The sequence below is a fragment of the Zalophus californianus genome, chromosome 6 (genome assembly GCF_009762305.2).
Source record: "Zalophus californianus isolate mZalCal1 chromosome 6, mZalCal1.pri.v2, whole genome shotgun sequence".
NCBI classification, from domain to species: Eukaryota; Metazoa; Chordata; class Mammalia; order Carnivora; family Otariidae; genus Zalophus; species Zalophus californianus.
In genome coordinates this window covers 32234191-32261093 of record NC_045600.1, presented here as the reverse complement: position 1 = coordinate 32261093, position 26903 = coordinate 32234191, and the positions used below count along the sequence as shown (strand labels likewise).

Sequence of the window (26903 nt, the reverse complement as noted above, 5' to 3'; positions counted from 1 at the left end):
AAGTTAATAAACACAAAGGACTTCAAGAACTGCTTGGCATGTGTTCAGTGCTATGTAAGTGTTAGTTGCTAGTATTGCTATCGTTCTGATGTTGTTATAATTACATTGGTCCTAATTCTCAGGGGCAAGTCACTTGGCACATCAGGAAAATCAGCTTCTTCATGGCTTGCCATGTGTTATACTTCCGGCAACTGACAGGAACTACCACCACACAGTGTTGAAGCTCAGGTGTGTGACGTCCTCTTTTAAAGCTTCTTTCCCCCCAGACACCTTCTTCGGGAAACAAGCCCTGCTGTGCCAGGGTCAGATGAGTGATTGTAGGGAAAGACCAAGCCCTGTGCTTAGAGCCGTGCAAATGTAGTGGAGAGAGGGCATAGCAGTTGCTGACTCATGCCCACTGGCAGCCTAAGCTGCACCCAGAGTGTTCAGAGCTCTGTTCTCAGCTCAGCTTACTGTGTGGCCAACCGGGAGCCCTGACATTTAGGCCTCTTGGTTCTTCGAGACTTAGCTCATAGGTCCCCAGAAGTAGAGAGGGGGGAAGATTGGCCAGTTTTCAGGCAGGAAGCACCCCGACAGCCCAGGACACTGCTTGTGTTGGCCAGAGGCCACTCACAATAGGCTGCCTTTCTGGGTGTGGCAGCCAGCCTACCGTGGCAACCACGTGGCCCGGTCTGTGCTGAGGAGCAGACTCTTCCTGGCTACTTGGGGGCTGCTGCGGGACACTTCGATCTGTGACTTGCTCATGAAAGAAGTTTCTGGGCAGATACAGGGGCTCAGGAGAGAAGAAAGTCATATCTGCACAAAGCTTCAATTACAAACCGTAGTAATAACAATGACAAACAAAAATTCTCCATGCTCTTTAGTATCATTGGGACTGAAAAAAACAGAACCGAGATTCTCAACTTTCTCTTAACTTTATTTCTGTAAAAGAGGTTTGAATTAGAAAATTTTATCAAAGCCAAAACCATCACAACAGCTGCCTGGACTAACCTGGGAACCTAAGCAATTTAGCTTCTTGACTTCTAGCATGTAGGGAAAGGGGAGGAAAGAGGAGAGAGAATAGGGAAAGAATGAGCTCCTTCTGCTTTTTGTGTTGGCCATGTGGGCCCCACGAGTCAGCCAAGATGATGTCAGATCCAGACACCCCCACTCCCAGGAGTCCCAGGTGAGCCACAGGTGCCAGGAAGAGGCCTGTGTCTCGGGGAAGCAGCACCTGGTAGTAGAAGGAGACTAAGCTGCACAGTCAGATACGCCTGAGTCTGTGTTTTTGCTCTCCTTTCACTGCATGATGTAGACAAGTTACATAACCTCTCTGCAAATCAGAAAAACTGCCCTGTACCTGTTGGTATTAGAAGGACTGGAAAATACAATACAGGGGTCTGGAGCACATTAGACATTCAATAGGCAAGCAGTAGCTATTTTTATTATTAAATATAACGACAACTTGGACCAAAGGCCACCTAATTTATAGAGTCATCTAACTAGAAGAAAACTGTAAGAAGTCAGATAATATAAGTACACATAGAAAAAAGTTTGGAAGGAAATTCATTAAAGTTTTAATAATGAGTGTTTCTAAGGGATGGGATTATGAAGATACTTTTGTTTCTTTATACTCTTGTATTTTTCAAATCTTTGATAATAAATATGTATTTTTATTATCTGAAATTTAAAAAATATTATTGTTTAAAAGGTCATCAATCTCGGTTTCCTGGCTCCAGTCAGATTTGCACTAAGCCATCCAAAGCTAAAGTCATCCAATCTGTTGCTAAAACCATGGGGATAGACTCTACCATCCCCTGTAAAGAATACTTTCTTCTCCACATCATGCAGCCCCAATGGAGCTTAACCCCCAAATGGTTTCTACCCCACCATAACCTTGCTAAACTACTTAAGAGAAAAACTTTAGCCACTGAGAATTATGTCACCCATCACATTTCCTCTTTTTTGCCTTTAGCTGCCAAGAAGCCTTGAACAAATTTAATGCTCAATTACAGTAACGGTTAGCTCAGGTTTTTGGCATAATTATTTTCTCTTCCTCCTCTATGGTTTAAATTTCTCTTTCTCTTATTCATCCAACTTATTGTACACATTTCTTTTCTTGTAACTATCTTAAGAATACTTTGAAAGTTGGATATAAATCATAAAGTACAAAAAAATAAATGAAATTTTACCTATTCTCTTGTAATAACCCATGATCAGCCTGTTAAAATTCATATTTCTAAACATCTTGACCAGTAAGTTCCAGGAAGGAGGTATGAAGAGAATGAAGGAGAAAGTCTCTGAGCAAGGTCCCATATTTAGTGAGAAAAAAATTCTGGCTTCAAATATGGATTTGCTTGAAACAAAATATTTACCTTTTAAAATGATTATTTAATAATCATTCTAATATGTGCTGTGAGCACCTACTGGGTGCCAGACACTGTTTTAAACTTTATCCCATCAATCTTGTGGTGAAGGTTTTATCATTTCTAATTGACCGATGAGAAAACTGAGGCTCAAACAAGTTAGATAAATTTCCCCCAACCTCCCAGCTAGTAAGTGATGAGTCTGTGGTTGACACCCTGGTCTGTTCACTCTAAATAAGTCCCAACCCTTCTGCTTCAGGAAATGCAGTTGATGTTCTTTTTCTAGGTGGATTAATGTGGAGACGGTGAACAGGGCTGAAACCACAGTTGGCTGAGTTCCAAATCCAGGAGCTGGACAAGAGGGCCCCATGGAGTAACAGGGACTAAATTGCTCCAAACATGGTAGATGACTGGAGTTAGGCTCACTGCTAGAAATGAAACACTGAGGTGGAACTTTCTCACCAGGGAAAGGAGGCTGAAAAAAGATGCTGATGACACTACCTGGGACTGCTTCTATGAAACTGTAGGCCTTTGGAGGCAGGAGAAAGTAGTCAGTCCAGCAACAGAGACCAGGATGCTTCAACTACTAGGGGAATCATCACTACTATCATGGTTATGCAAGACCTCTAACTATCCCTTGGTTCTGAACTAGAAACCTCTGTAAAATCTCTAGGATAGAATAGGTAAAGAGAAAGAAAGAAGACCGCCCTCCTCCCAACACACACACTCCAACTAGCATCCAAACAAAGATATCCAACACTAAGAGAAACCATCAACAAAATTAACATTTGTTAGATGAATTTCATCCAAAAGAAATTAAGAGAATAATCTGGCAAAGACTTTAAATTCAGTGTGTTTAAATAAAGAGGAATAACACCTATTCTTAAAAGGGAATAGTGAAACAAAGCAGGAATAAGTGAAATAAGAATTGGTAAATATGAAAAAGAACCAATTAAAAAGGTAAAATCTGTAGATAAGATAAACTTTAGACAAGACACTGATGAACAGGGAATCAGGGAATGGGAATGTAGTCAGAAAGAAGTCACTCAAAATGCAGCCCAGAGTCAAAGTTAAGAGCATGGAAGGTAGATTGAAAAGCTCCAATTTATGTCTAGTAGCAGTTCTGGAAGAAAAACATTGAGATATTGAAGAAACCACATTTGAAAAGCTATTAACTGAAAAAGCACTTTGAATACTGAGCAGGATAAATAAAAGTAAATCCACATTTAAATATTTTATAGTGAAACTATAGACCCTCAAGGATAAAAAAAAAAAAAGGCAATATTGACAGTTACCAGAAAAGCAAGAGAGGTTACTTATATAGGAATAATAATGGCATTGATAATAGACATGTCAATAGCAACAAGAGATTCCAGAAGACAATGGAGTGGTATCTTCAAAGATCTGAGGGGAAAAATCTGTTAATCTGAAGTTTTATATCTAGCTAAACTAGCATTTAAAAGAGAGTTAAAAATAAAGGAATTTTTAGAAATAAAAAGGAATGAAGTTTGTCAGTCTTGGATCATCACTGTAAGTACCCTTAAAGGATATATTATAATAAGAAAAAGACTAAGTCTGGAGTAAAGTCTCTGAATCACAAAACTACAGTGGGCACAGAAGTAAACTGATTAAAATGCACTTCAACTGACTGTAAAAATAAGTAAATCTGGGATTTAAAATAAAGGTTAAATCAAAATATTAATCGAGACAATCTGATGGGAGAGGGAGAGTTAATTTGAGTGTTAAAATGTGCTAAGACTCCTTCCCGGTCAAGAGGATAAGATACGAAAAATCTTTATACCTTGAAACATTTACAATTATAATTGTAATCATGAGCTGAGAAGAACTTCAATCTGTAGCTTCCAAACCAACAAAGAGAAAAATACAGAACACAGAACACCTTATCAATTTAATAGTAGGCAAGAAAGAAGGAAAAAATGAAGAAACAAAGAAGGAAGATAAATAGAAAACTCTAAGTAAAATGGAAGAAGTAAGTCAAATATAATAACCACAATAGGTATAAGTGGACCAAATATACCTACTAAAAGCCAGAGATTATCAGATTAGAATTTTTTTAAGTATCCAGCTATAGGCTGTTTTTGAAACACATACCTAGGCCAACCTACAAAGAACCTTAAAAATAAAGAGATGTAAGCCATACCAGGAAACACCCAAAGAAAGGTGGTGTCAGAGTATAAATAGCAGACAAATAGAATTTAGAGCAATTTATATTAATAGGGATAAAGAGAATCACATAATGATAGAAGGAACTCTCCATCAAGAAGACATAACAATCATGAATCTGTATGCCTCTAAAAACATAATCTTGAAACCTCAAAATATATAAAATAAAAACTGAGGGAATTACAAATGTACAATCATGGTAGGAGATTGAAACTCATTTTTTCAAAGACACTTCTTAAGAACTTAAAAGATATAACCACAAACTGCTATACACTTTACTCAAAATCCAACAATTAAGGACACATATTCTTCCCTAAGAACACATTGAACATTTACATAAATTGACATAACAGGCCACAAAAGAGGTCTCAACAAATTTTTAAGAATTGGTGTTATACATACATGTTCTCTGACCACAGTGAAATTAAATAAAAACTAATCTCATAAGTAACTCATCTTAAAAAAGAAAAAATGTAAGCTTGAAGATAAAGCCAAAGTACTTAAGAGAGAAACCCACAATCTTGCAATTCATTAATAAAAAAAAAAGTAAATATAAGAAGTTAAATGTTTTAATCTAGAAGCAAGGAAAACAACAGATTACTCCCAAAGAGCAGATAACAAAATAATAAAGATCAGAACTTAATGGAAAAGAAAAAACAACAACAAAAAATGGAATCAACAAATCCAAAAGTTATTATTGAAATGACTGGTAAAACACATAAAGCTCTAAAGACTGCTCAAGAGGGCGCCTGGGTGGCTCAGATGGTTAAGCATCTGCCTTCCGCTCAGGTCATGATCCCAGGGTCCTGGGATCGAGTCCCGCATCGGGCTCCCTGCTCCTTAGGAGCCTGCTTCTCCCTCTGCCTCTCTCTCTCTCTCTCTCTCTCTGTCTCTCATGAATAAATAAATAAAAAGTTTAAAAAAAAAAAAGACTGCTCAAGAAACAAAAAAAAAAACAATAAATAATATTAAGAATAAAAAAGAGACCATGACTCATAACTACAGATAAGGCTGAGATTAAAAAAATCATAATAAAATAGGATGAGCAACTTTATGAACAATTCTATGAACAACTTAATGCCAATGGATGAAATTGATAATTTTTAGAAAAATTAATTTTCAAAATTGAATCAAGGATAATGAATTAGAAACTTTAAATCAACCAATAACCCCTGAAGGAACTGAATCACTATTCAAAATCATCCATTCAAAAGACGTTGAACCTAGGTGGTTTTGCAGGAATGTTTTACCAACCCATCAAGAACAGCTAAACTCTATGTTATATGAGCTGTCTTAGAGTATAGAAAAAGGACAATTTCCCAATTAATGAGGCTGGTATAAACTTGATATGAAACCCAAGACTATACAATTGTAGACTGGTTGTTACAAACATAAATGAAAGATTCCTAAATAAAATATTACCAGAGATGATGTTGATAAGATGTGTGCATGTATTTTTAAAAAATCTTCTAGTGGAATTTATCTAAGAAATGCAAAGATGACCCAACACCAGAAGCTGCTAACGTAAGAGGCCACTTGTAACAGAGTAAAAGAGACAAGGTTTAGGATCATCTTATAGATGCAGAAAAGTCATTTGATGGAATCCAAAGTTTCTCCATTACAAAAACTCAGCAAACTAAGACTAGGAGGGAACTTCTTAATTGTTAAAGAGTATATAACAAATACCTTTGTAAACATCACTCAGTGGTAAAACCTTAGCTGTATTCTTGTTAAAATCAGGGGGGAAAAAGATGATGATACCTGTTATCAGCCCTATCAGTGCAATGAGGAAAGAAAGTGAAATCAGATATAAGAATTGGAAAGAGAAAAGACAAGTGATCTTCCTTTGAAGATAATAAGATTGTTTACACAGAAAATCCACACTATAGGAAAAGTATTATAAATAAAAAGGGAGTTAGGCAGTTTGCTGACGATAACATCAATATTGTAATTGCCAAAGGCTGGGGGTTTGTGGGAAGAAGGATGAATAGGCAGAGCACAGAGCATATCCATATAATGGGTATGTGTCATTATACATTTGTCCAAACCCATAGAATGCACAACACTAAGAGCAAACTGCAGTGCGTACTATGGACTTTGATAATGTGTCAATGTGGGTTCATCAATTATAACAATGAATCATTCTGGTGGGGGCTGTTGATAATGGGAGAGCCTGTGGGGGGGCAGGGGACTGTCTCTGTACCTTCTGATCAATTCTGCTGTGAACCTAAAACTGCTCTAAAAAATAAGGTCTTTTTTAAAAATAGTCAACGGCATTCCCTATACTCTACATAAAACTAATTTGAAGGGAGACAGAATAGGATGGTAGCTGGAGGAGAACGTGGTATGAAGGGAAGGTTCTTAAAGATGAGAGATAGATACTGGGCATTCTGTTGCTGATCCTGATAGAATAATTCACTAGAGTAGAAGAGGCTGATTGTGCAGAAGGGAGATGGGGCTGACATCAGTAACAAAGTCCTTGAGACATCAGAGAAGATGGGACACAAAACACTAGAGGGGTTTGGCTTTACTAGGAAGAGGGACACAGATACTACGCCAGTACTTTAGCAGATGCCTTGATGGGGAAATGAGGGTTTCAGTCTGATCATTTCTGTTTCTTAATGAGACATGGGTTCAGATCATCAGCTGAGAGTGGGTGATGATTAGAGGTTTGAGGGGGAGAAGAGACACAAATAGTGATCTTGCAAAAATCAGAATGAACTTGCTAGAGAAATAAGGCAGGATTTCTGGGCAATATTGAGTACTCATTTGAGAACCACAGTAGTCCTGGACTTAAAGTGGGATCAGTCAACTCAGGGTGATGAGGGATCAGTCAACTCAGGGTGTCATTTTCCCCATTCATCTTAAACTGCCTCAGAGCCACTGCAGCCTAAGCCAATAGTTGGGTTTAACCAGCGTGGGGGTGTTCTAGGCAAGTTTGGTAGATAGAACAAAACAACAAAACAAAACAAAAATACAAATAAATAAACAGGTGAGCTTACATGATTGGTTGAGGAACACTAGAGAAAGCTGGCTGGAAAGATGAAACTGGTGGTTGGTTCATATGACAATTAAAATCTAGACTTGAAAGGGGTGCTGACGAGGTCTAGGCTATGGCCATTTAAAAGTAGCTGAGGAAGGTGGAAGAACAGTCCATGGAAGTAAGGAGGTCAAGGAACTCAGAGACGAGGCATGTTCGTCACCAAGAATGATGACAGAAATAGGGGTGAATGGGAGGAGGGTGAGCTGGGTTCTCCTGTATTGGATAAATAAATGAGTAATGGAGACATGGTTGATGACAGCAACAAAATGGAGAAAGGTTTCATGGTCTGAAGAAATGAGCATCCAAAGAGCTGTGGTTTTCATAGGATAAGTTGGAGAAAAGGCATGGAAGGAGTCGAAAGCAAGGAAGACAACTTTCGTATTGTCAGTCTCTGGGACATATGGACAATGAGAGAAAAAGCAGACCCCACTTTTGAGTGCGATGGGGAAAACCATATATACTTGGGCCAACCAGGTTTCAGTGGTGGCCCCAAGATGAACAGAATGTTTAAAGAAGAGGATAGGGACTTAAAGGAGTTCCAGAAAGTTTGGGGGAGAAGGTGGATATTGAGTCAGATAATAATAATTGGGTCAGATATTAATAACAGTACCAACATTTTTTATTGTCTCTTCCCCTCTCCTATCCCCACTAGCATATCAAATTTGTGAGGGTAGGGATCTTTGTCTATTTTGTTGAGCGATGTATCTCAAAGACTAGAAGAGTGCCTGGAGGTCCTAGATGCTCAGTAAATATTTGTTGGATAAATAATGGTAGCTACTATTTACTGAACACTAACGTGCCAGGGTATAGCTAAGTGTTTTATATGTATTATCATTATCACCCCATTTTATAGATAGGAACATTGAGGCACAGAGAAGCTAAATAGCTCCCCTTAATTTGTGGAGCTAGCAAGTGGTAAAGCTGAAGTCCAAACACACTCTAGTTGGACTTTGGCTCTGGGGCCCCTATATCCTGAACCTCCAAATTACCCCACCTCCCTATGGTTGGGGACATACAGGGCAATATCGATCTAAGAGCCCAGATGATGGTAAATGACCAAAGAGCAATGAGGTTAAAAATTAAACAATAAATATTACTACTGATTGCAAAAGCTAGTCTCAAAGCTGGAGTAGGGCATTTGCTGCCCCGAATGTTCTACACTCTTGTTCATCTCTCGCTATGGACCAGCCACTTTCTGCTGTAAGTTTGCAGTTCTTTCCGCTATATCTTGACCCGCCACGTATCTCCCTTCCTTGCTTATTTTTAGTTTCACCTGGCAAACCCTCAGCTTTTTCCACTAACTTTTTTCAAGGACAGTCAGGCACATTGGAACCTAGGCTCTGAGCATGTGATATTGACACATCAATCTTACTGCAGGCCTGAGGATCACCAGGCTGACTCACTGTCATACTGATTCCAACTGTATACTCATTCTGGAAGCACCCTTTGAAGTGCTGAGATTCTGCTGGCCATTTTATGAACAGCTCACGCTAGGAAGTAAAAAACTAAATGAACCTTCCAACATTTCCGGAAAACCAAGAAAGAAAATGGGTAAGTGTAACTGGGTAGAGGAAATTTGTTTGTGTGTTAGGCCTCTGCCTCATGTCCTGCAGTGAGACATATGCTCCCTGGAAGACTGGAGAACCAGCCTCAGAAATGGGCAAGAGGCAATTAAGCTCCAGAAGCCAGGAAGTAAGAACCTCAATAAGGGTCCCAAAAGTCTGGTCAGGATACCCGACCTGGATGCGATGACCCTCCTAATGTTTCCATTTTCTTTGTCCCTCTGTTCAAAACTCACATGCCACGGGGGAGCATCTGACTAGCCTAACTTGGGTCCCAAACCTCCTATCCAGTTCTATCCACAGACTCATCCTAAGCGGAAGAGATTATCTCCCAAAACGAAAACAGGGTGGTGTTAAGAAGAGGAAATAAGTGCTAGGCATTCTAACACAACAAATGCTCACAATTCCCAGCTCCTCCATGGATATTTAAGATATCACAAAACCTTAGCTCCTCTCTGGCTGCACTTTTTGGGGTCAGTCCTAACCTGGTCTGAAGAGAAAGATCTCTTTTAGTACCAAACCAGCCATGCTTTGACATGATTATCGATATCAAACAATATTTCTTGGGAAGGAACTCTTCAATTTACTGTCACATGAATGTTTCCAGGTATACCAAGTTACCTGTTGCACAATTTGTCTCCCTCTGTGAAGTTATTTTTTCTTGGCTTTAAAAATAAAATTCTTAACTTGTTATTGATTTAGATCGTTATGGAGATTTTTCATACTTTTTCCCTCTTTTCCCTTTGCCACTTTTCCCACTGGTTTTCTTTCATTAAAAACTAGGACCCGACATTTCTAGAATGGCTATCACAATAACAGCACATGTGATCCCTAAAGAGAGATCCTGCTCTAATGTGGGTTAAAAGGGGTTGCTCTGTTTTTGGAAAGGAATCATGAATCACTACAAATCTATTTTGTTTTTGTTTTGTTTTGTTTACCTCTGCAACATCCTTTAAGATCAGTGTGATAGGAGACCCATTCTGAGGGACTGTTGGAAAAGAGAAAAGACTCTTGATCAAAAGTATTATCGTTTCAATTCTTGTAGACTTAGCCCATATCTTGGGATAAAGTAGATTTTTAATGAGATCGTTTGAGTGAGAGCTTCAGATATATGTTCTCTTTGAAAAAAATTTGTGTCTGTGGCAGTTATTATTTCCTTAATCTTTTCAAAAATTTCTCTATTTAGTTACTACCTTTAAAGTTTTTTAATAAATAATCTCATTTTATTTCTCAAGTGAGTTGGTTACAAGAGGTATTTTGTCCCCATTTGATTCATGTAGAAACTGTTTCATCAAAAGATTGTGATCTACCCAAGGTCACATAGCTAGTTAGTCCTAAAATCCGGCCCCAAATCATAATGTCTTCACTTCTGGGCATATGATTAATGAAGTCAGGGATCTAAACTTGACGCCAGTACTTTACTTGGGGCCTTAGACGCTGCTCTTTAAAGGGCCTCACTCTGGCCCTTGTCTTATCTCATGGGCCAAAGTGGTGTGACCACTCAGAGGCGACCACATCCTGGACCACAGCTTGGATCCCAGAACCTGGAGTTCACTGTCAAACGTCTCCAATCTTGTTTGAGTCTGCCTTCCCAAGGCCAGACTGCACCCTTGATGGGGGCACCACTAAGGCAGAATGGCCGCCAAGGGGCAGCCATTTGAGGTGAAGGGGGGGTAGCTGGAGCTCGGACTTGCGGGTTGGCGTGTCCACATGAGTGTACAAGACCCCTGGTAATGCAGAATGGAGTGGAGGCTGGGAAAGGAAGGACTGGGGGCCAGGAGCCACCTCTCCCCACTGCTGCCTCCCTTCTGGGAGGGACTCCGTGGTGTCCCAGAATTCTGAATTCACACCTGGCTACCAGGTCGTTAGAAGAGCATATTTTTTCTCACTGTAGGCAGACAGAACACATTTTGTTTAACAGTCAGTGAGCTTGATTTATACCTTTTCAATATTTAGACATATGAGACATGGCCTCCATTTCTCCTCTTGCCCCAGGCCCTGCAAATGTGAGTGGTGGGCTTGCCGTATGCCAACATACTTAGTTTGGCTAGCAGGCTGGGTTGTTTGGTTTTTTTGTTTTTTTTGTTTGTTTGTTTGTTTGTTTGTTTTTAACATCTTGAATTAGTTTCCAACATTAACAACTGGGAGATTTCATATAAGAATAGAGATGTTTGGTTTCTCTTTTGAACAAAACACAGACAATCGTGTCATTCCAGGCCTGCCTACCTATATGGCAGGAAGGAGCTGGGGCCGTGTAACAATGGTGTGCTCTAGATGAGGCAGGCTTTCCCGCTTGCCCCAGACCCCACCTGCCTCCCTTCAGTCATCCTGGTGACCTCTCTGGCCCCTGGGGGCATTTGAGTTTGTCACCTCTGATTTAAGTCCTTCATCAGATATGTCTTTTCTATATAAAGCCGCCATGCTGACCCACTGAACACATTTTTTGTCTCTTCTCTCCAACTTCCCTCAGAAAAAACTGGGTTGGTTTTATTTTTTTCATTAGCTAGGTGTAATCCCCGATATTTCCATACGGATAAATGCATATAATTTTGGCATCCTATTCCTTAACTTCTGAATCTTAGAGAGTCATTGAAACAACAGCTAGGAATGTCAAGAGAGCAATCTCTCGGCAGGGATCCCTCCCCTTTCATGGCGCCCTCCTAACTGGAAACCAAACGGAATGGATTTTCTCACTTTGACCCTGGCGAGGGAGGGAGATTTGGTGGTAACTGACAAAGAGCTTTTGTTCAGGTTTGCATCGGATAGATCAGCTCGCCCCACGGTGTGGCCCTTTACTTTTTCCAGGCTCATCTTCCCTTTCTGCCGCCGAGGAGCCTGTGCCCTTTCTCTCCCAGGCACACGGGCCACTGGCCTCCCAGCCTTTAGGTCTCCGGTGCCCAGCCTCTCCTCCACCCCGCCTCTCGGTCTGGAAAACAGCTTTGCAAGTTAACCTCCAGGGGCATTCCCTCGTTTTCCAGCGGGGTCCCCAGCCCCACGGGCGCCCAAATAGGCTCTTTACACTCCATAGATGGGAGAGAAAAATCTGCTTGTTCTGTTGCAACTGTCAAGCAAAAGACGTGCTGAGCTCAGATAGAAATAGCAGCAGGGTCAGGGCAGGGCAAGGCCCCAGCATTTCATTAGCTCAGCCCGCTCGGGGTGATTAAATGCACACAGTGGCCCATGAATGGGGCCATGGAGGGCAACCACACAGCGCAGCACAGAAAAATCATTCTTTGGCTGCTGTCGGCTGGCTGAATGGGACTTAATTATTGGGATAATGAGAACTGATTTTTGTTGTTTTAATTTTGGGGAAGGGGTGAGAAAAGAAGGGACTTTTTCCCTCATCTGGGTGAAAGGATGCTAAACTGTGGCCTCCAGCGGGGCCCCACATCCTCTAGGCTGCTGTCAGCTAAGCCCTCCTGTGTCTGCTATTTTTTACGGACACAATAAGAAAGGGTGTGAGGCTTGTGTTCTGTGGCGGTGTTTCCTTTAGTCCCCGTAATCCTGGCAGGCTGTGTCCTCCGAAGAGCATGTCTGTGTTGGCATCCATCCCCAGCAGCTGTGGTGAACTAACAAGGACAGAGAAAATCCACTGGACAGAGCTGTCTGTTCTCGGCCCCTTCCAAGTGCTTCCAGGTCATGAGTGAATCCCATCTTGTTCCTTCCTTTGTTTTGTTTTAAATACAAGATCTAGTGAATTAAAACAATCTGCTCAGGTCAAACATGGGCAAAGAATTCTGAGTTCCTAGCGTTCGTTTTGAGGCTTGAGACCTAGGTGTTGTGGAAACACAAAATGGCACATCCCACCCACCCCGAGAAAGTCATCTGGGGAGACCCAAAACGATTGGAGAAACACACAGAGGGGCCCTAATTGAATTTGAAGCTGGCTACCAGGAGAAGAAAGAGAGGGTGGGTTTTGGAGCACCCTCCAAATGAAGCTGATGGAGGCTTGCAAGGGCTCCAAATTTGAGTAGAATTTCAACCAGAAGCAAAGGGTGGAATTGGACGGTGTTTTTGAGCGAAGGAAACAGATGTTGCTGGAATGAAGAAGCCACGTGAAGAGTAGGACCAGATGATGTGAAGTTTTGAAAGCTGGAGTGTGCTCTTTTTTGTCCTTGCTAAGTCCACCTTTGTCCATAAAAAGTGGTTGCTGTTGCTTTCACTTTGTTTTTATTTTTATCCCTGCCCCCCACCCCAGCGCTTTAAAGAGAAAGCAAGGAAGAGGGCATGCCCTCCTTCATGGAGCACAGGGAAGGAAACTCCCTTTGATGTTTCGGGGCTTTGGGTTTAGGTTCAAGACCTGTGCTGGTTTCTTCTCAAGGACTGCCCTGGCTGTATCGTCTGTTTAGCATCTTCTGTTCTTGAAGACTTTGAAAGGATGTAATTTAAGTTCTTCAAATCTGGCAACTAGATTCCTTGTAGCAAGGAAGAGATGGCTAAGGAGAACTGGCTGGAATAGGTTAATGGCCTACCTGGCCCCTGTCCCAGGAGAAATGCCATAGTCTTTCCCAGAAGCCACATCCTCTATGCACAGTCTTGATTGAATGTATCTGCCCGTCAGAATCAATTCATCATGCCTGTCAGCACCGGGAATGGCCTCTCTGGCTGAAACAGTGGCTACAGCCCTCAGGATCGAAGAATCCTTTGCCTTGGAAACCCATGTAGGTCAGAGGGCAAAGTTGAGTCTGGGTGGCATGCCGTATTCTTAGGGTATGTTTTCCCATCTCTGGAACCTACTCTTGGGCTTTTATGTCACCCAGCTCACTTAGCTCGTCACAGAGCTATTTGTCAGCACCAACCTTTGCGGCCTTGCTTGGGCCTAACGCCGTTTATTTTGGAAAGAAGAGAGTTGGCAGAGTGGAATTTGAAATAACAGCTCTTAGTATTTACACCTTTTGTTTGAGACCGTCAAGCACCCTTTTTTATTGAACCCTCTAAAATTAAACAATTTTTGAACATATACTCCCATTATATATATATTTATTTTTACATTATACATGTGTATTTCTTTACTAACATACTATGTATGTACATTAGGAAACATACACAAGATTACATTTTTTAGAAAGCTGAAGTAAAGTGGACATAAGCAATAGCTTAAAATATCTTGCTAATCATGATGGCTTCATCATACTGTCACTACCTGCTATCACAAAACTCAATAAAGGTGTCAGGCAGAGTTCATCATAAGGGAGAGAGGGTGCAAATCCATACGTCTGAGAGTTCTCTTAGAATTTCCTAATTGTGGTTGGTTCTCCTTCTTGTTCCATCTGAAAATTTGATACTTCTTTTCAGCTAGAATATGACTGAGGAGAACTCATTCTAAGAGAAGTGTAAATGCTAGTCTACGCAGGAATATTTTTAGTCCCCTCGCCCATTTGGTATATGTGAGGTTGAGCTAGATAATATCCATAATGCAATGAACCAAAAACACGTAAACTGTAGTGACTTAGCTTTTGTTCAAAGCCCAGAGAAGGGTGAGGACTGAGGACACCACTAGTGAGCCCTCTGCACCGTGCAGTGCCGAATCTTGCCACAGGACGCTTTATCTCAGGAACCATCCATGACCCGTGGCCGCAGCCATGACTGGAATGCCAATGTGTATGTCAAACATTATGAAGCCAAATTTCTTAGTTCTTAGATAAAAATGAAGTTAAAATTCTAATAATTTCTGCCTGAATCCTCTTGGATCATCTTGTGGAACTCTGGGGTGTCCATCCCATTTGGAAACCAAAGGTCTACAGGATTAATTTCAAACACGTTAACACTGATGTAAAGGCCTTCTCTGTCTAACCCCAGTCCATCTTGCCAGCCTCATCTCCCATTGTTCTCTGTCATGTACCATTGAGACTTCTCACTGCTTCTTAAATATGAAATACCTTTTAATAACTCTATTCCTTTGTACTTCCTATTGGACCAAACTGGAATGCCTTTCCCCTGTTCTCCACTTGGCTAACTTCCTCAACTTTGAGGACCCAAGTTAAGTCTTTAAAAGACCTGATTCCCTTAGACCAGAGGTCAGCAAACTTTTTCTGTAAAGGGCCAGATAGTAAATATTTCAAGTTGTGCAGGCCGTACTGTTTCTGTCACAACTCCTCAATTCTGCTATTGTATCACCAAAGCAGCCATGGATAATATGTATGGAAACAAATGAGCGTGACTGCGTTCCGACCAAACTGTCTTTATAAAAATAGGTGGTGGGCCAGATTTGGCCCTAGGGCTATAGTTTGCCAACCCCTGCCCTAGACAGTTTGTTGCCCTTCTAGCTTTGTCTCCATGACTGTCTGTTCTAAAAGCACATCTTCCTCGAAGGACTAAATCCCTTGAAGTCAAAGACTTATTCCTATTCCTTAGAAGCTAGAAGTCTGGGACCTAGAAGCCATTCAGTAAAGGCATATTATTGATTATCAAGCATTATCCAGATATTCTTGGTGGGAAAATGGAGGGAAATTCTTCCACTGGGTACAAGATTGAATGGTTTACTTCTAAGACTTAAGTAAAAGATTGTACAAAATCCTAATTAATGAGAGTAAAAGAATTGGCTTGAGTTAAAACTAGGCTTTCTATCAGGGCAGTCAGTGTCCTGCTCACCTGATCATCCACATTCATGTTCTCATCACATTGCTTTTGTCCACGGCTTCAACAGCATCTGGAGAATCACTTCATTTTCAACCACACAGCCACTCCACTGCTAAGGTCAAAATCCCTATGTTTATATGTTGCTTTACTGTTTGCAAAAAAAGTAGCACAATTCCCAGTTTGTAGATGAGGCAACTGAGGCATGTTAAGTACCTTTCCCAAAGAATGATAGAGCTGGGACTTTGACCCTGGTGTTCTGATTCCAACTTAGGCTCTTTCACTAGACCACGGAAGCTCTCAAGCAGTGAGAACAAAAGGACACAGTGCAAAATTAGTTCAAAGAAGAAACTGATCCCATGTGAGATTCCAAAGAGAACTTGAGACAACATATGTGAGAATTTCAAGGGTAGGTTGTCGAGTTGGCCCAATAGAAAGATAAACTCCTTGCCAACTTTGCACAAGATACATAAATCTCACGATCAATTTACCTAACTTTCCCTTCCCTTGGAAACACAAAAATTAAGACTAGAAATTGGCTTGAATGAAGAGATTTGCACCAAGCCTGCAACCCTGCTACTCTTGTCAAATGTCTCGTGAACCCCAGTGTTGAAGACCTTACCATTTTGTTTGACTGTGAAGGCAGCCTATGCATACTTGCCACCAGTGAAAGGTTAATACTGACTCAGAAGCAGGAGGACCACTGACTGAATCACCACCACTTACTATAGTCTTCGGCTCTGTATTCCTTGGAAACCTCTTGCCTCAGTTTGGGCTTGACCCAACCCACTCAGAAGGAGAGAGAGCAGTTTTATAGCCCTTCATGGAGTGACTCCAAGCCAATTGTGTCTATTTCCAAATGATCTGACGCAGCAAGAGAATCATATTTCCTTTGGAGGCTTGGCTGAGGACAGTTGGGTTGGTGACATCGAGCCAGAGTGAATAAAATAAGGCTGTCAAGAAAAATCTGAAATGGTCTCCGAGGAGATAGGGCTAATGAAATGCTCAGGTCAGGAGCAGGGTGCTTTCTGGAAAGATTCAAAAAAGAAAGGAGGACAAGGTGACCATGTGTGAAATTCAAACGAATCAACGGTGATTTGAGGATGCCAGGTAGATTGGCACCTACCCAGTACCTTTCTGAGAGCGGGCACTAAGCCTAAAATAATTCACAAAATCTACCTCTCATTTTTATTCTTACCTTTAATCAGATTTTTATTGAAAATTTTTATGGTTGGTTCCCTGTCCATTTTCCCCCCACCCTGACAAATGTATTTGCCAAAGACCAACAGATCCCTGTGTTCAATTATTCTGGCCTCAGAGAATAATGATTAAGGAGTTCCAAGAATGGGATGTGGGAATAGCAGAGAAGTTAGGTTTCACTTAAGGTCCTTGGAAAGAAGCAAGTACCCTGGGTTGCTCAGATGGAAATGGAGCTGGTTCTTCATAGATCCTGTGAAAAGATAAGCTGAGCCCTAGAACCAACTCCCAACCCAGGGGAATTTCTGTTCTCATGGATACAGACAGATCTTTGAGTCCAAGGGTACGTATTTGCTTCATTGTTCCCTGCTTTGGTTGTGCAAAAATATTTTCAAAGTAAAGGCATAGTGACAAAGTTGGGCTCTTTGAGGCTGTTCCTTGAGTGAGAGGAGGTGTGTGCCTCTGGCTGTCCACTTGGCAATGAGGTCTTCACACTGCTTCTTTCCACCCAACTATTCTGGCCACTGGAGTTGTTTTAGCAGAAAGTAGTCTAAAAAGAACACCAATCACTTCCGTTTGCTTCATGCTCTTCCCATCAACTCAACTGGCATGTTTCAGGCACCCGCTGTGTGCCAGGCATTTTCTTCAGAATGGAACAAGACTGCCCTTGCCCTAGCAGTCTACCAGGGGAGACAGTCAAGTGTTCTAAGTAGCTGGGGCAGAAATAGTGTGAGAAACACTATGGAGACTCAGGGGAAGGAGCTGTTGTAAAGCAGCTTCACCAGAAAGCAGACGTGAAAAAGGGAAGAGGGCCTGACTAGATAGGGGACTCTGTCCATCACTCATTCTTCCACATACTGATTACCCAAACATTTATTACTTGCTTGTTATTTGCCAGGAAACACGGGTCTGGGAATTCGAAGATGAATAGGACATGGAGCGTAGGGTTAGAGGGGAGGGGGCAGGGAAGAGGGAGTGGAAAAGGAGCTGAAAAACAGATCGGGCCAGGTAGGCAAGGGCCTTGCATGCCAAGCTGAGTCTGAACCTTGTTCTGTGCATAATGAGGAGCCTTTGAAGGTCTTTATGTGGGTGGTGGCACAGATTTCCACCCCACCCCATTATTTCCGACCTCAGCCCCTGATCCGTTTCTCTCCTAGCACTTACTACAACTTGGAAGTATTTTATTCACTTGGCTGGTCTGTGCTTGGTTCCTGTCCAACTCCCCAATGGCGATGTGAGCCCCATGAGGACAAGGACCCTACCTGGTCCTACTCACTGTTGTATGCCCAGTTCTGGGCACAAAGTGGGCCCTCAGCAATATTTACCAAATCAGATCTGTGCTCAGAGAATTGTCTCCTGTTTGTAGAGTAGAGGGGATCTGAGGGGTGAGGGTGGGTAATCCCACAAGAAGGACTATAGTAGTAGAGAGATGCTGGGAGCCTAATCTGGGGCAATGGTGGCAGAGATGGAGGGGGACAGACTTAAAGGACTCATTGGAGTTAACGCTGACAGGCCTTGATGAGGGAGAAGGAAGGGTCAGAGGGTGACTCTAAGGTTTCCATTGGGATGTCTGAGTGGCTGGTGATACCATTGAGAGAGAAAGGACAGGGGAGGAACCCAAGGAGGGACTTGTCATGGGAAGCAGGAGAGCATAGATAATGAGATCAGTTTTGGACATGTGTGATTTGAGACATCTGTAGAATGCCTGACTGGAGATGTTCAGCAGACAGTCAGAAATATATGTGGACAATCCAGGAGATGGCTGAGGCTGAGGTCACAGGTTTTCGGTGATAAATGAAGCCAGCAGAGAGCAAGGTTGCTCAAGGAGAATAGAGTTCGAAGAGACAACAAGCCCAAGCCTGGAGGAAACACAATTTAATGAGAGAGTAGGAAAGAGGAGCAATGGAAAGACAGGGGAGGTCCAAGAAGTAGGAGGAGGAGAGATGGGGACCCAGAACATGGCCCGTCCCCCCGAGCCTTGGTCTCTACCAGAGCTGCCTAGCTCAGGCTCTTGGGCCTTCTCTACGAACGAAGTCATTTAGTCCATGTGGGTGGACCACAGCTTCCCCGGAAAAGGTTGCCTGGGAAGAGGACTTACAGACATGGGTGTCCCACTGTAAGCAAGACCCCAGTGATCCTGTCTTCGGGACCTCAACAGTTTCCTCTTGAGCAGGGAGACGCTTTGTAAAGTCGGCATCATGTCCTCACATCCTGTCTGTCTGTCTGTCTCTCTGTCTCCCACCTCCCTTTGGGCTTGGTGCTGGGTGAATCCTGTCAGTCCCCCTGCCAGGGACTGCCCGCTCTCCCGTGTGGGGCGCACACGCTGGGCCCCCGCCCAGCCCAGCCCTGCCACACATACTTCTACTCGGCTTGTGCGTCACCGCTATTCATCTTGTTTAGTGCTCGGCTTGGCTACAGATGCTGTAAATACGGTAATTTTAGACTCCCTGATTGAAAAGGGTTGCAGGGAGGGGAGGAGAGCAGTTTGGTTTACTCTTTGGGAGCTAGTTCCGAGCTGGCTCTGCCACCCTCTGTGTGCCCCTCTTCACCAAGCTGTGGCCCCAGCAGCCCCCCCGCCCTTTTTGTGTTCAGGCCTGACTTCTCTGAGCCTGGGGAGGAGTGAGAAGGACAGATCAAATGTGTCTGGGCCCTTGGTCTGGAGAATTGCAGGTTAGCACGGAGAGCACCGAGGCTGAGGGGCCAGAATGCATCCAGTGCCACATGGGGTGGGGGTCCTGACCCGGGCGAGACAATGCCGAGGGCAGGCTGCCCTGGGATTAGACCCCCACTCAGGGCCGTGTTCGGGGCACACTGGGGATGAAGTGGGGGCTACTGGAGGCCCCTGACCCCTCCTGAGCTCTCTCCCTTTTCTGTTCTTTCCCTCCTGACCTCCCCCTGTGGGGGGCTGTCACTCCCAAGGGCCTTAGGCAGCGCTCCCAGGGTTGTCAGCTAATCCCCCTCCCACCCCTTTGGTACTTAGAGCCGTAATTTGCATTTGATTACGGGACCCCAGAACAGGGTCGGAGATTCAAATCCCCCAGGGAGAGACTTCAAGGCCTTTTCAGGCAAGGGGAATCAGAGTAGGAGCTGAGACTTTTGAGGCCAGGGCCCCGTCAGGTCCTTCAAAATCCACCAGATAGACTTCCAGCTGTCTGTCCCACCTCCTCAGCAGGACAATCCTAATTCCAAGGCTCTGAGTCGGACCTGGAAAGGTCTCATTTTTGAGTCTCTGTCTATAAGTCATAGAATGCTTGAGCCCAGGAGCCTGCTCAGATTTCTTTGAGTCTAACCTGATGAGAAGTGACTTGCGCCAAATCACAGAGCCAGGTAACCACAGGATTGTTAGCCCACATCTGGTGCTTAGTCCCTGCCCTGGACACATTTTAAGGAAGCCTCTAGAAGAAAGAAAAAAGGTCTGATAGGTGTTTCTTTGTTACTGATTCCTGGGGGAAGCCACGGCAGGATCTTAGCGCTAGTATATGACGGCTGTTCTCCCGTGATAGGAAACTTGCCCTAAGAAAACCCTGGTCTGCTCTGACTCTTGTAACAGTTCCTTACTGCTGCGAGCCATTTGTGCTGAAGATGCCTTGCGGTGAAGCTGCACTAATCTGGACTAATTCAGATTAGAGTCTAGAGAAGATCAGGCATCAAACATCCCCAGCAAAATGGTCTTGTTGCTCTCCATCCTATAGTCCTATAGAATAAATCAGAATCACAGCTAACACAGTGTTCCCTAGAAGAGGTGTGGCCTGGTCTACTTTGAGAAAAAGATGGGCCTCCTGTGTAAACAGCATTTTGCCTGTTGACATGCAAATAGATCGGAGTACTTGGAAACAGTTTGTTCTAGTGGATTTACAATTTCCCCCTAAAAAAGGCGGGGGGGGGGGGGGTTCCGTAGAATTCACTAAGCACACTCTTTCTTCATACGCGGTATGGGATTTTATATCAGCCAGCCCCGATGGGCCAGAAGTCTGGAAGTTCAAGCCATCCATCCTCCCAGTGATCTGTGTTCTGGGGCGGGGGAGGCCGGTAGGTACAGGCCTTCTGGAGAGATTTGAAAATAACAGCACATGAGTGAGAGAGGGGCGTTGCTTCCAGTTTTTTTCAAAAATAGTTAAGGAGAAGGTATTTATAACCATGAGGCCTGGTCCATGGAAAACAGGGACATGCTAGTGGAGGGAGAGGAAGGAGGGTGTGGAGATGGTACAAGGCAGGAGTTTAAAGTTGTTTCCCTCTATACAGTTCCCATTGTCCCCTAGGCAATCAGTTCGGACAGCATTCCCCACCCCACCCCCAAACTGGGTCTGTACAAAGACCTGGTAATGAAAACCCTCCACGGGGCTCCCCACCACCTCCCCCATCCCCTGGCCTCACGCATGGGCCTCCCCACAAGTCTGCTGCCTCGTCTTCACGTCCACTCCGTCCTGTGTGCCACCCCAGAGTACTGCTCCTGCAGGTCACTTCCTTGCTTCCACTCCTCTGCACACGAATTGAATACTCTACCATGCTCTGGCCTGGCAGTCAGCACCCACATGCCCTGGCTCCAGGGGAACTTTCCAGACTTATGCTTTATCCCTCCTGTGTATGAGGCCAAAGGAGCATATCTGCCACCCCATGGAGTGCCCAGAGAATGGCCAGCATGTAGGAAGCATTCCGTTCTTACTATGATTTTATAATCAGTCCTTGGCTTAGGCCACTCCTTCCTTCCCTCTCTCCCTGGCTAGACTCCCTCGCCCCGACCCCCCACCACCTTCATGAGAGGTACCAGCCTCTGATCTCCTAAAACTGTCTGATGGCGGTCACATCCTATATCTGACCGGCTTACAATATTTATGTCCCGGGCTCATCTCTTTTCCCAGAATAAAAACACCTCTAGGTCAGGGCTTTCTCTCACACTTAGGTATAAGCCCTCAGCACCTAGCACAGTGGACTGTTCACAGAAAGTTCTGATTCTAGACTGCGATCCTACTGCATGAAGCATTTCCCATGTGCACCCACTGGGGACTTCCCCTGCCTGGATTTACCTTTGTAACGAACCAGTGAGTGTTCCCATTGGTTCCGTTTTAGGGAGGAGGAAAGTGAGGGTCAGAGGATGTTCACTTGCTTGCAATTGTAGGTAGAGAATGACAGAGCTGGGATTTGAACCCAGCTTGTTCCACCCTAGAACTTGAACTCGAACTCCTATGGGCTCCATCATACTCCTCTCATGGAGACAGGGACTGTGTCTTTCCCTAAGACAGGGTTGCTGATTGGCAACCTGAGGGCCAAATCTGGCCTACAAATGTGTTTTGTTTGGCCCAGGCAGTGTTTTTAAAAAATCGGGAAATTTTACATCATCATCTACACTTCTGGCTCCACTGGCAAACTGGGGAGATCCGGTGACCCTGAATCCAGCACAAGGCTGAGAAGCAGCCGTGCCCTCCTTTCTCTCTGGCTCTTCCAGACATTGTCTGCCTCCACTGTCCCATTCACGGCTTCTCCCCCAGGGTGTGGCCTGAGAGGGACCTCAATTCTTGGTTACATAGGACTGTCCCAGATAGTACAGAATGTTTAGCAACCCTGGCCCTCACCCACTAAGTCAGTAGCACTCTCCTTCAATCATTTGGACAATCAAAATCACCCCCCAAACATTTCCAAAGCCCCTGGTAAGAAACGCTGGCAGGTAACCCCTTGTACCACCATGGCGGGCACACAGTAGGGCCTCAGGTAAAAAGGTTAAACAGGCTTAGAACGAAGTATCTGCCCTAAACGCTTCCCCATAGTAAAGGTTCTCATGTAAACAGAGGCAGAAAAATGAAGTAACCATAGTACTTAAAAAATAAATTATCTGAAGCAAATTTAGCACATTCCTCTAAACACCTGTCCCACGATGGAAAAAAAAAATTAGTAATAACATGTTCCCATTGAGGCATTTCCATTCTGCATGCCTCAGCTCCCGCGGTAATGTTAATTGGTTATGGTTTTCTTCTAGGCCTTCGTTGTCATGAGAGTTACTGTCCAGCTGTCAACCAGACCCCACCAGGGAAAGGCTGCTTTTAAAGGGACAAGAAGAACTGAAGCACATGCAGCTTTTACAGAGAAGTGTTAATCATATTTTTGCTGTTTGTTCTAATTATAAAAAATACTGCCTGCTTACAGGAGTCATTTCAGAATATAGCAAAATACTAAAAGTAAAAATCCCTCATAATTTCATCGCTTGAAGATAATCATTGTTTATATTTTTGTATATTTCCTTCCAGTCTTCTCCCCCACCCCATACGCAATGTTTGTGTTTGTTGTTGCAGACTTTATTTGGCTTTTGGCAAGATTGGGACATACTGTTGATAAAGTTTTCCTGGCCGTCTCATGGCTCCGCCCATCATCAGTTTAATCAATCCCCTTTGGTTGGACATAGAGTCGCTTCTCAGTTTTTAAAATAAACAATACAGCAATCAGCTTCCTTATTCCTAAGTTCTTTGGGGTCACTCTGATTATTTCTATAGAAAGTGTGCTATCGGCCATGGGCACAGGAAGAGATCATCCCCTCCGCAGCGAGATGGTGTTGGCTCTGGATCTAGAGAACAGGGTGGAGTAAAGGGGAGACTGAGGTCTGGTAAGGAATGTCCAGGCAGGGAGGAGCCCGTGTGGTTGAACTTGTACCTCCTAGTGCGGCTGCAGCCCAGCCATGTGCCCAGAGTGAGGGGACGGGCTGAGGGGCTGGGGACTAGGCTGCCGAGGTCTCACCACAGGAAGCAAACAAGGACTTAAGGATGAAAATTGTTTGGCACCACTGAGAGCCCAGTTGTGGTCACCCCGTGGGATTTAGTGATAGAAACCATTGGCACAGACTCCCAAGTCTCTCCACAAAGCTGGGAGACAGAAGCCAAGGTGGGGTGAGGGTAAGGGTGGGGATAGAATTGACTCAGGTTTGGGAAATGGTCTGACAGATCCAGCCAAAGTTCAGAGGGGCTGGTGAGAGCCTCGTGAAATCCTTTTCCACCCCAAATAGGAAGATTACTGTAACACCTAAGTAAAAATAGTTTTGCAACCTAGCGAAGAGAGCTAAGAGGTTCTCCTTGCCTATGAAAATGGATTTACAGACCCAACCTGAGTTGGATGTAGACCTTGAGTTGCTCTTACGGTATAATAATAACAACAACGAACAATTTCTATAACGTGTCACCGTTTACAAAGTGCTTTATGCAATGTATTAGCCTAATCTCTCGGGATAGGTGTTATTAAACGTTATTCCCCATTTTGCAGAAGAGAAAACTGAGGCCCAGATAGCATGATTTGTCTCAGTGCAAACAGCAGTGGAACTGGGCTCCAGACCAGCATGAAGGACAGAGTTGGAATAATGAATACATTCTTTTGTGACCAAGTCCTCTGTCCTTGCAAGATGACTTTTGTTGGAAAACAAATATATCCTCTGCCTGCGACCTTGACCTCCTTAGCAAGATGAATTAACCTGCTGAGCTACCAGGAAGAGCCAGTTCTTTCCACGTTTAGAGAGTGGGCTTAGTGTTTTACCTACCAGACTAGTCTTGCTGTGCCTGGAACAGACCATGCACATTCCTGCTGCAGGACCATTCCCTATGCAGGTGGTTCCTATACCTAGAATCTTCTCCTCCAGATGTGGCCACGGCTCATGCCCTACCCTCTTCGAGTCTTTGCTTAAATGTCACCTTCTCAGTGGGGCCTTCCTGGACCACCTTGTTTTAAATTGCACCCCTCCGACCACCCTCACCTACTGCCGGCACTTCCTTGTCTTCCTTCCCTGCTTTATTTTTCTCTACAGCACTGATCACTTTCTAATAGGCTATGCATTCTATTCATTTTCTTGTTTCTCTGCTAGAATGTGTGATGAAGACAGGATTTCTAGCTGTTTGGTTCCCTGCTTTTTCCCCATGCCTTAAACAAGCCTGGAACATACTAGGCGCTCAAAAAGTGATTGTTGAATGAGTAGCAGTAGAGGTATTAGAATACATAAAAAATCCTTAAGAACATTAGCACAGTGACTAGCTCATGATAGGGAATCATTACATGTTTGTTCCCTTTCTCTCTTTCCCTTCTCCTGTGCTAAGTGTTTTATCTGCTCTGCACGGTCATCTTTTACAATTGCAGTATTTCTGGAAGGGATAACACATTAAGCCTTGACATCAATCCATTAAACAGATATTGCAGGGAAAACCCACATCAAGGGAAGTGGGTGAGTCACACCCTGGACCAGCCAGGGTCTCCTGGTCCATCTGGTGGGAGGGGGACTCAGGGTCTCCTCGGGCATGTTCCACACCATCCATGACTCCAGCCAGGTGTGAATCAGTGCAGGACAGATGGGAGACAGGCAGGGGGCACCTTGGTGGAGGGAGGCTTCCTCCCGCTCACCTGTTGGAATTGGCACCTTTGTGGGCAGCTGGGCAGGTGAATCTTGGGACATCTGTTCTTTGACCTGTATATGGAAGGAAAAGGTTTTCCTCGCCCCTCTTGGGGTCCCTGGCTGGATCTGAAAATTAAACTGACAAAGACAGTGTAGCAGGAGAAAAAGCATCCATTTTGGGTAGTGTAAGTCGTATGTGACACGGGAGCCTCCACAAGGAAATGGAGGCCTGAAGAAACAGCTGGATCTGAGTATTGTGATGCTAGGATTGCCAAGGGGTGGGCAGTCGTGGAGGAATGGGATAGGTTAAGGAACAGGGGGCAAGTGCAGTAAACTGGGGGGAAGCTTAGCAAAGCCTGTCTGAGAGGGTTCCTCTCCTTGTCCCTTTTCCTGTAGGGATAAGAGATGCCTGCGGGTATGGGAAGGGCACCCTCACATGAGGGATTTATGCCCTGTTTCAGGGGAGCAGGGTTGGTGAGCAGCAGGGTGGGGAGGGAGAGGGCCAGAGTGACACGCCTGCTTCTGCCATCTTCTCCTACTCCTTCAGCTGAAAATACCGACTATGCCAAGGTGCCGTGTTTTGGGGTAGCCTGTTCTGAACCCCATCACCTGCCATGGGGTTGCAGAGGGTCCCTCCTCCTCAGTTGGAGCACCGCTGAGTTACTCACTTATATAATCCGCCCTTCATCCCCACATTCGTTTATTCAGTAGATATGTTCCGAATGTTCACCAAATATTCAGCACCGTGCTAGGGCTTAGAGAAGCTGAATAAACAGAACAGACTCAGGCTTATGGCTCCCAGTCTGTAAAGGGGACAGACCTCAAATTTGAAAGTCTGTCCAGACCCAGGGCCACCTTTTGGTCTGACTTTCCTATCTCCCTTTGGGGTCTTTTCTCCCCAGAGCCTTGCTCAGTTCAGGCCCAGGAACCAGTGGCCTCCTCCCAGCTCTCCTTGCAGAGCAGGCCCGCATTCCCCGCCCCCCCACCCCCCGCCAAGATTGTTCCAGAAGCCGGAGCCAGATGGAGGATTGTGGCCCCAGGCTAGCCGGAGGGCTAAGTCATGGGGAGAAAAGTGGGCACAGCAGAAGACGCCTCTGATTCCCTAAGGAGAGGCTCACCTGTCCCGAATGGCAGGTGCCAGGGTTGAAGGGGGAACAGAGCAGGTAAGAAGAGGAGGAGCCCACAGCAGCGGGGGGGCCCACAGGGTGGAGGGGGGGCAGGCAGAGGGGAGGTGGCCAGAAAGAGAACGAGAGTAAAGGAGAGATTGAGGGGTAATCTGAGTGTGGGAAACCAGGGAGGAAATGTCTGGGGAGGGTATGGTGTGAATGCACGGTGGGAACCCCCTGCATGGCTTCCGGAGAAAATCCGCGGTGAGGATCACCTTAGGCCCAACGTGTTAGGAGTTGCCGTGTTTCTCGGACTGCGAGTCCAAATGGAAGCTGTGTTGCAGGGACAGCCAGCCCTTTGTGCAGGTCACAAGCACAATTCCAGTCCCCCCTCTCTCCAAGTCCTCAATCCTCAGCCGGGCTCTCGAGGCCTCTTGGAGAAGTGCCTCCACTTACCTTGCCAGCCTCGTTCCCTGCCACCCCACCTGAACTTTTCCACATACCATGGGATGCCACTGTTCCCTGGGTTAGCCA

At 44.4% G+C, this 26903-nt stretch overlaps 1 protein-coding gene across 3 annotated transcripts in view; it reads left to right on the top strand.

Annotated features, from left to right (window-relative positions):
• RAD51B (RAD51 paralog B) overlaps positions 1 to 23348 on the top strand; it is a 635945-nt gene extending 612597 nt beyond the window's left edge. Inside the window, exons 12-13 of one of the 3 annotated variants that reach the window (XR_003515555.2) lie at positions 22879 to 23077; positions 23192 to 23348. Coding sequence is in view for 2 of the 3 variants with exons in the window: in XM_027568936.2 (XP_027424737.1) it covers positions 22879 to 22946 (68 nt within the window). In the remaining variant the exon portion in view is untranslated. Of the gene's footprint in view, positions 1 to 22878 lie in introns of all 3 variants that reach the window. The other 2 variants (XM_027568936.2, XM_027568935.2) reach the window with 2 other exon arrangements.
• Positions 23349 to 26903: the final 3555 nt, after the last annotated feature.